Source organism: Erpetoichthys calabaricus, chromosome 10 (genome assembly GCF_900747795.2).
Source record: "Erpetoichthys calabaricus chromosome 10, fErpCal1.3, whole genome shotgun sequence".
NCBI classification, from domain to species: domain Eukaryota; kingdom Metazoa; phylum Chordata; class Cladistia; order Polypteriformes; family Polypteridae; genus Erpetoichthys; species Erpetoichthys calabaricus.
Genome location: NC_041403.2, coordinates 113,687,273 through 113,700,852, shown reverse-complemented (window position 1 = coordinate 113,700,852; position 13,580 = coordinate 113,687,273). Strand labels below are relative to the sequence as shown.

At 37.7% G+C, this 13,580-nt stretch overlaps 1 protein-coding gene across 1 annotated transcript in view; it reads right to left on the bottom strand.

The window, feature by feature from the left end:
• The window catches only part of LOC114659319 (translocon-associated protein subunit alpha-like), a 30,291-nt gene extending 18,006 nt beyond the window's left edge, over positions 1 to 12,285 (bottom strand). The window contains exons 1-5 of the mRNA XM_028811747.2: positions 12,139 to 12,285; positions 9,214 to 9,335; positions 8,539 to 8,617; positions 8,239 to 8,366; positions 2,149 to 2,283 (exon numbers count right to left, since the gene is read on the bottom strand). Of these exons, the coding sequence (XP_028667580.2) occupies positions 2,149 to 2,283; positions 8,239 to 8,366; positions 8,539 to 8,617; positions 9,214 to 9,335; positions 12,139 to 12,196 (522 nt within the window). The 5' untranslated portion in view covers positions 12,197 to 12,285. The remainder of the gene's footprint in view (positions 1 to 2,148; positions 2,284 to 8,238; positions 8,367 to 8,538; positions 8,618 to 9,213; positions 9,336 to 12,138) is intronic.
• Between the last annotated feature and the right edge of the window lie 1,295 nt (positions 12,286 to 13,580).

Here is a 13,580-nt window from a genome sequence, read left to right as displayed (position 1 = left end):
GTACCTCTTGTATACATGCAGCCAAACCGTAGATTCAACATCTCAAGTCATAAGAAGATAATTATTGGTACAGGAACTTAAATACAATTTTGTAATTAAGGACACTACTGCTTAAAAATGGAGCAATCAATATTTAATACTGTATTTTTTCATAAGGTAGCCAAGTTCAATGTGGGTACACTCCTACCTCCCCAAAGACATAAAGCTTTTACCAAAAGGTGGCCTAAGCAAATATTAATGTATGAGGTTTGAATACTTGTGATAGAGAACGCTTCAGTTTTTAAAGATATCAGCTAACAGATATGTACTCTAATATTGCCTTCAATTTTTACTTGAGCAAGAACATTTGTAGTAAATATACATAAAACAAAGCATGCAAGTGTCATTTAGATTTAAGCAATGTTTGAAAAACGTTTATGAGTCTAAAAAAGTTTTGAAAGGCGCTGCACTCTGAACCTATGTGTGACTACACAGTAGTTAAAATACCAACCTTGGGGGCGTTCAACCCAAATCCTGGTTCTGTTGAAAAAAGTAGGTGAAAATTACTGCTGAGATGATGGTCAATGACATTGTCCATCATCAATTGACAAGCCACATTGTTAATGTAAATAAAAACCATTGATTGACTCTAAACATTTATAGAAATTTCCTCATAACACCAAATTGCGGCCATCACATTTTTACTATCTTGTGCGCCTCACAAGAAAACTGTCAATCACTCATAAGGTGTTTTTGCTCTCAGTCAGTTTGCTTTGTTCCAAATCAGGGCATGATTTGTTACTTTGTTTTAATTTCTAGTTACTTTGGTTACGTTTCTTAGCAAGCTAAACATCTCAATAGACACCCCTTGGCAGTGTTGTGAAATTCTTTTACTGGGCAGAAACACTTTTTGCAGGAAAAAATATTATGGAGGGTCAACATCAATTGTGTTTGTGCACTGCTTCATATTCCTTAAATATTTGGTTTATTTACCAAACACAGCTGTATGAGCAAAATGCTTATTATCGAACGAGTGGAAGACTATTTGAAAATTATGCCCCACTATGCTTGGTACAAAAAGGACACATTTGAAAAGCCAAAAGTACAAAAGAAAACCAGCTCTGCTGAGCACATATGCTTAAGTTTTATGATGGTAGGCATAGTTTCATTTAAATATATAATGTTCTGTGTTTACTGTCCATTAGCCACCATATAAAAGTAATCTCAGCTTAGTTTAGCACAAATCACAAGTGTACCATCTTAGCTCTTGTATATATTTGTTAATAATAATCATGTTGGACTGTTCGATTGATATTGAATAAATATGTCAATGCTAATGTGTGCATTGAGATGGACGCCCCATCTCACCTGTGCACATCACTTTTCATGGTGTAAGATTAGGTAGCTTGTGTGATGGTCTCACAGAACAAAGCTGTTCATATCTTGCCACCTGTGTATATATGTTATAAACCGACCTGATCACAAGTGCATTTTCAAATGTCTTACTGCACGTGAGAGAAACGGTAAGCCAGATCAGGTGCTTGGCTTGCTCTGGTTGGCTGGTAATTGTGCAAGTTGTTTAACATGAATTGTGCTACATTTGTATGTATGTGCGCTTTTATTTGTAGCTTTTTGTTTTTAAAGTTCAATGTTAACCCTTGACTCATTATGTACTGAATGAGATTACCTAATTCCGACAGATGCATAGCATGACTACCACAGCATACACAAACTCACCGCTAATACATAATATTTTACATGGTTAGATTGTGCCATTTAAGATCACATTCATACCTCATATGAAAAGCTCCAGGGTTCACTTTATACTGCATGGAAACCAAAGGGTCTCAATGCTGTTATTCTGGTCCACACCTCGGTGCAACTGGAGTCTTCTGAATGAACCGGATTTTCGTAGACATCATTCCGGAGTTAAAAAAAACGGGCCCAACCAAGCTAGTTGTTAAAATGCCTATATTCACAGCAGGAGGCATGTGAATTATAAACCTGCTCTCATTATGCCCCACAGCTCTAACAGAGGATAAAGGTATTAGAACAACTTGTACACTTGTTGTATACATGCAGCCAAACTCTAAATTCAGCATTTCAGAAGCACCTCAGAAATACAGCTGGCTCGCACAAACTCTGATAAATAACCATTGCAATACTCACATTGTTATCCACATAGTTAAGCAGGATGACCAGTCCAAAAGGCCGTCCGGCCATGGATTCATCAGGTATAAAAGAATACTGGAAAGTAGCTTGCTGGTCAGGTTGCACAATAATATTCAAAGGTAAAGCTGTGAACTAAAGAAGACAAAGTTATTGTCTCTATTGTATACAGTATATACTGTATATTTTGTAAGGTACATATTACATATGGTTTAACTTTCCTTCAGTCTTATTTTGTCATTTACTTCAAATATATTTATAAACTAGCTGTGTTAACTGGCTTTGCTCTGGAAATTTCCTAAGACAATGGGCCTCAGTTATAGTGCTGTTAATTGGATATATCAAAAGTACTATGTAACTAATTGTGTACCTTTCTAAATATGTTATTTTCTTACCAAGGGTTAGTATTATTAGTTGACGGGAGCTCCTTGCCCTTAATAATATTTCTTTGCATTTATATAGCGCTTTTCTCACTACTCAAAGCGCTCAGCAATTGCAGGTTAAGGGCCTTGCTCAAGGGTCCAACAGAGCAGAGTCCTTTTTTGGCATTTTATGGGATTCGAACTGGCAACCTTTCCGATTGCCAGTGCAGATGCCTAGCCTCAGAGCCACCACTCCTCTTGAACATGCTGCATACAATTGCAGATCAGTAAAACATTTGTGCTGTAGATCAATTCTTGCTTTTCATAATGACTGACTTTAGCTTTTGTTGATGGTACTATTACATAGTTTTGGAGGGTTTATATCAAAAGCAGTATACACTGAATCATTATTTACTTTAAATTTTTCCATACAGCATTGACTTTAACAGGCTGCATATTTATGATAAATTGAATGTTTTAAGAAAGATGACCCAGTGCTTGAAGTGAAAGAAAGAAGTCACTGGCAGCAGTGTGTTTAGCTGGTGTCTTGCTCCTCCTTGCTTTTTATTACTTCTTTTACACGATACGTATTAGTCAAGTTTGGGGGGGAGTCAGGTAGGTCAGGTAGTCACTCAAGAAGCAGGGGTTGCCTGTGAAACTTCAACTGCCGCCATTAAAATAACATTTAATTAATTGTTGGAAATGGCAGGGACTAGTCATCAGTACACTAACAAACATTGCTGGTGCTTTAAGTAGAAACTGAAAGAGGTGCTGGTAGCAGCCCACTAAAAAACACAGCAGTGCCCACTCCATTTATGTTCATTTAAGCATTTAAACTTTCCATGGCATGCCATCACGCCTGGTTTCTTTTGTACCCAGGGCTTGGAGTGGGACTGTCCCAGCACTTCCCGATTTCTGCTTTGCGAACAGGAGTGTAGCGGCACATAGTTAGGTCCATAAATATTTGGACAGAGACAACTTTTTTCTAATTTTGGTTCTGTACATTACCACAATGAGTTTTAAATGAAACAACTCAGATGCAGCTGAAGTGCAGACTTCAGCTTTAATTCAGTGGTGTGAACAAAACGATTGCATAAAAATGTGAGGCAATTAAAGCATTTTTAACACAATCCCTTCATTTCAGGGGCTCAAAAGTAATTGGACAAATTAAATAACTGTAAATAAAATGTTCATTTCTAATACTTGGTTGAAAACCCTTTGCTGGCAATGACAGCCTGAAGTCTTGAACTCGTGGACATCACCAGATGCTGGGTTTCCTCCTTTTGAATGCTCTACCAGGCCTTTACTGCAGTGGCTTTCAGTTGCTGTTTGTTTGTGGGCCTTTCTGTCTGAAGTTTAGTCTTCAACAAGTGAAATGCATGCTCAGTTGGGTTAAGATCAGGTGACTGACTTGGCCATTCAAGAATTTTCCCCTTCTTTGCTTTAATAAACTCCTGGGTTGCTTTGACTGTATGTTTTGGGTCATTGTCCATCTGTATCATGAAATGCTGCCCAATCAATTTGACTGCATTTAGCTGGATTTGAGCAGACAGTATGTCTCTGAACACCTCAGAATTCATTCGGCTACTTCTGTCCTGTGTCACATCATCAATATACACTAGTGTCCCAGTGCCACTGGCAGCCATGCACGCCCAAGCCATGACACTGCCTCCACCGTGTTTTACAGATGATGTGGTATGCTTTGGATAATGAGCTGTTCCACGCCTTCTCCATACTTTTTTATTACCATCATTCAGATAGAGGTTGATCTTGGTTTCATCTGTCCAAAGAATGTTTTTCCAGAACTGTGCTGGCTTTTTTAGATGTTCTTCAGCAAAGTCCAATCTAGCCTTTCTATTCTTGAGGCTTATAAGTGGCTTGCACCTTGCAGTGCACCCTCTGTATTTACTTTCATGCAGTCTTCTCTTTACGGTAGACTTGGATATCAATACGCCTACCCCCTGGAGAGTGTTGTTCACTTGGTTGGCTGTTGTGAAGGGGTTTCTCTTCACCATGGAAATGATTCTACGATCATACACCACTGTTGTCTTCCGTGGACGTCCAGGGGCCTTATGCATAACGCCGTGCGTAGAATTCACACTATAACATGACGTAAGCACAAAAGGCGAAATGTGCTTACGCACAGAAAAATCCAGATGCAAGAATCTGTGTGTTCACCAACTTCCGCGTTCTTCAGCTACATAAATCCCGCTCAGCGTGGAAATTAACGCACGTGCACGCGCTTGCTGTCCCGCCCCAACTCCTCCCAGAATTACACCTCTTTGAATATGCAAATCAATATAAATAGCCCTTAAGCCCAGCGTTCTGTGAAAAGGCAATGGCAAAAGTACGAGGAAAAATAGAAGAATTTCAGCCAATATCAAATGGAGGCAAAGAAAAACGTACTATTTGTTGGTTTAAACAGTTATATAAGCAAAAAAAGGAAGTTGATCGAGTGACATAGCGTGTCGGAGAAACTTGAAAGCTCAAGTTCACAAAGTCGCACAGTGCCCGAAATAAAAAAGTTGTCACATATCAAAGTCGGCGTGAAAAGGTGAGTCGTAGCCCACCGTCTGAGTGTCATATGAAAGCTTATTAGGGTACAGAAAAAAAAAGGCACACAGTGTGAAAAAAGCTCGAAATGTCAACTTTAATCTCGAAATTTCCACTTTAATCACGTAGTTTATTTTGTCATTAAAGTAGAACATCATAAACTTCATTTTAAAATCATTTAATTTACTAGTTTCTCAAATCCCATCGTAACTAAAGTAGCACGTTAAATGCTTTGTTTTGTATTTGATCTTATATGTGCTCTATGTGCCTGAATCACTACGTGCTCTTCCTCCGATAGGACACAGAATCCATTACGTTCGTAATATTACAGCTCTCTGAGTAATTAAAATACTGAGAAGTATATGTGATATCATTTTCATGATGATATGAGTTAAAGCATGTTATTAAACATGGGAACACGGTGGCGCAGTGATTGTTCATGTCTTACAGCAAGATGCTTGCTGCACCATGCGCGACCTTCAATGAAATGCTTTATTACAGAAGTACTGTCTTTTTCAAACATACTAACCCCCAATTCCTGTCCTTACTTTTCTTTCTCCAAATACCCAATCGCCACACAATCAGCTCTGTAATAGACGTTAAGCCATCTGTAAGCTTAGAACGCCGATTCTTCAAAACGTTTAAGGAACATTGAAATATCTTCGTAATGTTTAATTATTCTATCCATCTATCCTTCCAGTGTCGTGCCAGCCACAGCATGAAAACAGCGCAAGGCAGGAACAAACCGTGAACGAAGCTCAAGCTCGCTAGCGCTGCGGCACCGTGTAGTTAAAGTTAAAGTTTCATCTGTATAATGTAATCAACATATTTTGCTGCATTTCATCTTAAAAATGATATTGTCATCATACGTAAATACACACTTTATTAAGTGGCTCAGGATGTGCAATTATTATAACTGTATCATAAGTACAATTACCTCACGGTAACTTGCAAGTACAAACAGTTCTACAAGGAGCACTTGAGCCACCGTTGTGGATGTGGATCTAAGAAAGGGTAACCACACAGGAACAGTAGCACTACTTTGACGCTGGGTGCTGCCAGTCTGCAAAACCTAACGGAGAACTTGCGTACGACAGGGTATGAGGTACCATGGAAAAGTGCGTGGCTTTACGCCAAGTGTAGGTTTTATACATCGCGATTTGAATGTGGAAACATTCTTACGCAACATTTCTGTGCGTACGCACCATTTATACATGAGGCCCCAGGTCTTTTTGCATTGCTGAGTTCACCAGTGCTTGCTTTCTTTCTCAGGATGTACCAAACTATAGATTTTGCCACTTGTAATATTGTAGCAATTTCTCGGATGGTTTTTTTCTGTTTTCACAGCTTAAGGATGGCTTCTTTCTCCTGAATGGAGAGCTCCTTTGACCGCATGTTGTCTGTTCACAGCAAAATCTTCCACATGTAAGCACCACACCTCAAATCAACTTCAGGCCTTTTATCTGCTTAATTGATAATGACATAACGACGGACTTGCCCACACCTGCCCATGAAATAGCCTTTGAGTCAATTGTCCAATTACTTCTGAGCTCCTGAAATGAAGGGATTGTGTTAAAAAATGCTTTAGTTGCCTCACATTTTTATGCAATCGTTTCGTTCACCCCACTGAATTAAATCTGAAAGTCTGCACTTCAACTGCATCTGAGTTGTTTCATTTAAAATTCATTGTGGTAATGTACAGAACCAAAATTAGAAAAAAGTTGTCTCTGTTCAAATATTTATGGACCTAACTGTACCTCCAAGTGGACACCCCAGTTCTAAGCAGTACTGCATGCATTTCACCAACAAGCCTCCCCTAATCCTTCGAAGTGTGTGTATATAAATACAGTTGACAAACCAAGGGGGAGAAGCTGACAGAACAGGGAGTACTGCATGTGACAAAAGACACAACTTGCTAAGCACAACCTCTTTGAGCTTCACTGAACTTTCATCCTTGCCCTTTGCTTCTGGTAGTGGCCTACTATATCTACTATCTATATGACTATATCTATTGTATGGGAGGTTTTAACCCCTAAACATTGATATGCTGAAATGTCCTTTCTTAGTGGATATCTAGTGCCCTAAATGAACCATCCTGCCAAATTTCAGCTTTTCGATTAAACAGGAAATAGTATTTTTGTTGATGAATGAATTAGTGTGCATGTCATCTTTTGATTTATATATATTACTTGCTGATAACCCAACACTTTGATCGTATGCTATTTTCATGTATGTTTATTATTTTATATACATATGAAAGCCATCGAAACCTTACTTAGCTTTAAAATATCGGGGAACTTAAAATTAAATTATCAGATCAAATATCAACTTATAAAAGTACTCTATCACGTTAGAGTCAGCAGTTGCACCACAGGTATGGTTTAAACTGTTTCATCATTCTTGGCAAATTGAGAAAAAATAAAACCAACTAGCAAGTTAACTTTTTTAATCTTCACGTGTCACCTTCATGATATTTGCCACACTATAATTATGCATTATGCTTGATTAAATTGTTCACCCTTAAAGAAAATGATTTCAGTATTTGGTCCTTCTCTCTGTCGGTCTCTTTTTCCCTCCCTCAATAACGCTGATATCTTACCCAGTGTAGATGACTAAGAATTGTCTTCTTAGCTGATAAAATGCTCATATTCTAAAGTATTTCATTACATGCATAACATTCTCCAACCCACCCACTATCCAGAATTCAATTAATGCTGCTGTAGAACAATATGTTAAATCGTACACCAGTACATGAAAATATCTTAAAAATCCATTATTGATTTCCTCATTTCCTCATTTCTTAGGACTTGGAACCGTAGACAGATACTTACTGTTTTAACTATCCATCCATCCATTATCCAACCTGCTATATCCTAACTACAGGGGGTCTGGTGGAGCCAATCCCAGCCAACACAGGGCGCAATGCAGGAAACAAACCCTGGGCAGGGTGCCAGCCCACCGCAGCTCTTTTAACTATTTAGTGTGAAAACTAGCTATTTTGTGTGTACAAAATGAGGACACCCTTCTTTAGAATGCAGTATCACTACAATTGTTTCACTATTATAAAAAATGTTCTAAAATTTTTCAATATATTAAAGGTAGAAATTAGTATCACAATGTACCTGTCAGAAATAAACATTAGCACATACATTTTCAATTTCCAAAAGATACTCACATTCTGAATGTAGAACTGAAAGTCTTGGGGGTAACGAAAAGATGCCTCTAGAGACTGCATGGTAAAAACATCTTCACCTTTATTGGTGAATCCCACCAGAAAATCAGCTATTGCATTGGCTGGGAAATCTGGAAGAAGGATAAAATAAAGAATGTATAGAAAATTGAAAAATAGTATATTTACTACAATTCTTAGACTCTGTTAGCAGGACTTTTACATTTCAGACTAACTGTTCATTGCTTTTAAAGACCTTTTAGTTAAGACATCTGTCAACATACACATACTGCTCCAACATCTCACCTTGACCACTTACAAACATGATAGTTGTGTCAGCATCGGGGTGTGAGGTAGTTTCTTCAGCATCCAAGCTTTCATCAACCTTCACAGATGAAAAGATATTTCAGCAAAAGACAGTGGTCCGTCATCATCAAGATTTATTTACTGAATTAATTAATAACATTTATTGGATTATCAGGAGCCAGAACCAATTCTACTAGCAGCAACCAGCCTTGAACAAGTCAATCACAGGGCATAATCATTACCACATTTGCTCATATCAAGCCTATTTTGAATCACCAATTCGTCCAACATACCAGTCTTTCAGATGTAGAAGAAAAGAAGTGATAAAAAAACACATTCAGAGAAAGGGGAAATGACAACATGCAAAAAAGCCAGTATTATAAGAGATACCACATATGAGATACCACTTCTTAATTAGGCACACTTTACAAACAGACCCACATTCACTCACAACATGTCTACTTTGAAACAATCTGCATAAACTAAAAACCTTTGGCATGTGGGAGAAAAACAGGAGCGCCAATTTGACACAGTGAATGACTGGGCTAGAATTTAAACTCAGTTTCAGCTCTAAGCAAATGTGTCACCCTAATTATACACATACAAAATGGATATTTAAGAAGTAATGGACATACAGAACCCAAGCATCAACCAAAAACTATTTTTTTCACTTACTCTATTTGAGGCATCTGTTTCACTATCAAGTATCTCCTCTTGCTCTTCATTGTCATTATCTTCCTCAACAATGAACTGTGAGTCCTTGGCATGCTCAAAATCATCAGCAGTAAATGCACTTCCTGGTAAAGGCAAAAAGTGATACTGATGAGAAAAACCCAACACCATCATAAAGATCCTTCAAATACAATCTATAACAATCATTATATACCTTAGCTTTATGATGCACTGCCCATGGTTGATCTAGTGCAGTCCTAAACACACATATAGCACTCAAAGTTGTCTTTATCTCCATCTCTATAGCTGCATGCTTGCTTCAAAATATTTGCTGATACACTGCTTACAGCCAAAGGTGTGATTCTGTTGATAACTTTAATTGGTCTAAAATTTAACAGTAACATGGTTTAAAATCTATTTCTGCTCTTTATGAGTCATATGCAAAGATAGACACAGAAAGGTTTTCTTTAACAAAAATAATGCTGATAAAAATGTATGACTAAACCTGACCTACTACCAAAGTTTCAAGCATATTTGTAAAAATACCTTACATATTCTTAAGATAAGCTGAATTAACATTTAGAGTTACAGTATCTCTAAATTCATTTAAAAATTATAGATATCTAAAACAGTTAAGATACACATATCTCATTTATAGGATACACATGTCAAATTTCAGCATATTGTGGACTAACCTCTTGCACCTTTAGAGATATCTCAGTTACGTTTAGAGTTATTTTAAAATGACTCTCTTCATATGCATCTGGAGATATCTCAAGGTGATTTCCTATAAAATTACTTCCTGTTCTTTTTAAGATCCCCTGTAATGGATTTTAGATATTTCAAAATGTACAAAAAGCTATTTTAAAATATCTAAATGCATTTCACATATCTGCTTAGGGTCTGGACATTATTTCACAATGTCCTAAAAGCTAATTAAGATATCTTAAAATACATTTCAGACATATTTACATATTAAATAAGAAAATACACTGGAAACTGGTTCTATATGAGGTTCTACTTGTTATCCTATTTGGCATTCAGAGTTAAACTAGGAAAAAGTTCACTTCTTAAACAAAACAGTCCACTAAACCAAGAAAAAGGCTTCATCCAAACACACGTGCAACCTACAAAAAGTTTTACATTTTTTATCAGGAGTCTTTTAAATATGCATAATATATAATATTAGTGCCCATATTTAATCAAGCATCTCTGAATTACTCCCTAGGAAATGCACTATACGTCTGACTAGGAAAAGAATTTGTCCCAAAGTGGGACATGCAAAGTAGTTATGAAACAAACTACACCCACCCCCAGCGAAGAATGGTAGTTCATGTTTGAGAATGAATGACATCATTATGATATGTCACCCTTACTGCAAACTGGCACTCACTTCACCACAAAGATGGTGATGATGATAATAATAATAATAATAATAATAATAATAATAATAATAATAATAATAATAATAATAACAACAACAACAACAACACCTTCTGGCAACTCTTAGCAAGTTAGAACATCTCATGAGCTCTCCTAAATCTTGTTGATGTTTGGAGTATTTTCCTAAATTATGAAAATTATTAAAATACATAAACTACTATTCCTAAGAATAGGACCAACACTTTAAGAGTGTTGTGCCAGTTAGAACCATTTTTCTACTCTTAGATGCTTGAGAAATATGGGTGCAGATCTTGATTTTGTCATTCTATTGGTCCCTCGTTTTTTCACCCTACAGTTCCAAATCCTAAACGAAAGCAAGTCCAGATTATCTTTTGTCTTAAAATACATTTTTATGCAATATCCCATCATACTATAAGCAGCTTCTACAACAGCAAGGACATATAGAATATAGAGAGACGCGGGGTTGAAGTATGGTTTCGAGCTTATCACTTCAATACTTCTGTATTAGGTGTAAGACAAAAACCATCCTAGATGGGGTGGAAGTCAATCAGAGTGCCCATATAGAATACCAATGAGAATGCCACACGCATCTTTGGTGATATGGGAGGAAAACTCTACACAGACCAGCCTTAGGATTCACACAAATGACGCTGGATCTCTGAAGAAGTCAAAGAACCACCCTGCCACCCAAAATATTCTTCGCTGTTGAGAATGACCATACAAGTAACTTTTAAATATATTCGTTTTTCTTTAGGGAATAAAGGAAATATTTCTAAAAACGGCAAACGTGTCCATTTATACCTGGTAATAAAAACTACCTGAGGACAGCTGCTTAAAATTTCCAATTAACCTAACATGCATGCCTTTGGCAAAGGAAAGCTGCATAGATTCGTTCATACCGTAAACATTCAGTAGTTTCGATAAAAAAAAGCCGCTCAGCTCCACGAGTTTGCTGGTCGATAAGCGCCCCCTGCTGGCTGTTCGGAAACTCGGTTGTTTGTCGTTCGTCACTCTGAAACTACTGACACGTCACCAGAAAGATAAGCACGTGGCGATAAAGCTATCACTCTGCAGTGTGGGACGTAATGTAGTATTCAGGGTATTATAGTATTAAACAGGCATAAGAGAGGACATCAATTAATTCAGACATTTAAATCAAATAATTAAATAAAATGCAAATATTTAGGCAAACATTTCTATTCCATTGTTTAAAGGAGGGAACAAGAACTGAACTTCGTAAACGTTAACGCTTTCGGGAAAACGGTGGTGTACCAAAGACGGGACGTCCCATCTGAGAACGGCTAAAGCCCAACAAACCGTGTCCATCCTCTGCGGTGCCACCTGCAAACTCTGATCTCTTTATCCTCAGACACACGAGAGACCTGCTGCGCCTCAGAAACTGCCCTTCGTTCCCCACTAGCTGAACCTTTGTGGTTCTCCGGCTTCAAGTTTGAGTAATCTCTCATTACCTGAGCCGAGATGACAGCCCATAATCCGTGTCCTCCCGATCCCGCTAGGTTTTACCTGATGTATGCAGTGTAAACAGCAACAGCAGTAATAGTTTTACACTCCAGAGCAACATCTTTAGCGATTTCTCTTCAAAAAGTCCTAAAGGATGTGCGAGTACTGTATTTCATGTAAAAGAGGAAAGGAAGGGAAAAGGGTGGGCTGGCAATCCTGAAGAAACGCCTTGGGTCGAACGTCATTGGTTTAGTACAGGCTGGCGTGTTAAAAGGCAGCAGGATTCGGAGCTGCCTAATGTTAGATTCTCTTCATCATTTCGGCTCTATTCTGACTTGTATGCCTAGACTCGGTATTTTAGTATTCCAAAACATTTCTTTTTTTTATAATAGTCGTCATTATTTTTTTATAATCTGCGAAGCACTATACCAGTATGCCACCTCTTCCACTACAGTGCCTCAATCACACGCTTAGCTGTTGTCAATGTGAAGTCCACACATTCTCTGTGTGATTTTCTGGGTTTTGTGTCATATCTACAAAGACGGGTATGGCAGAATGATTAGTGATTTAAAAACGATCTTGGAGGAGTGTGTCTGTGAGGAGGCTTCGAGCTCGATATATTCATACAGTCAGACGTTAGACCCCATCACAGTGCAGAGACTGATTTAGGCCAAGTACTAAATGACCTACACCTTTCCATGGTTTGTGACTGCAGTTGTAATGTTGTATCTAAGTGCCACGATTGATACTATAAACCAGGATACTGTATATTATTAAAAAAGATATAAAAACATGTTGGTATATGTGGACAGGAACTCTCCTGGTTTAGATCTTATCTAATTGACTGCTACCAGTTTGTACATATAAAGAACTAATTGTGTTACCTCGCTTTACCTGGGAAATCTCCCAAGACAATGGGCCTCGGTTTATATAGGTGTATACATAAACTGTATATAATATCCTCAAGTTACTTTTCTGCATGCAGTAGTCATCTTTTTTTCCCAGGGGCTAACATTAGTTCACTGGAGCTCATTACTCTTGCATAGGCTACTTGTAATTCATTCATGAGTAAAACATTCCTGCTGTAGATCAGTTCTTGATTTTCCTGACCTTTTTGGTTCTTTTGATGATCATTGCTTCAAAACACAATTTTGCAGGACACTACTGTTTTGAACTAAAAGAGGTTATTAGGAATAATAGGAATTTTTGGGATAAATATAATTTCTCCTCTAGGACATCCTGTAAAAATGGTAGTTTTAATCAAATTTAAATGTAACCCTCTGATCTGTAATCTTGTACTGTTGCAAAGTTTTGGAGTGTGTAGATGAAATGCAGTATGCAAAAGGAAACAGGTTTGTGTATGAAAACAACAGTTTACTTCAGAGAAAGCAGGGAGCTAAAAAACACAGCGAATAAGAGCTGAATAAACTTCAAATAAACTTCCATCCATCCATCTTCCAACCCGCTGAATCCGAACACAGGGTCACGGGGGTCTGCTGGAGTCA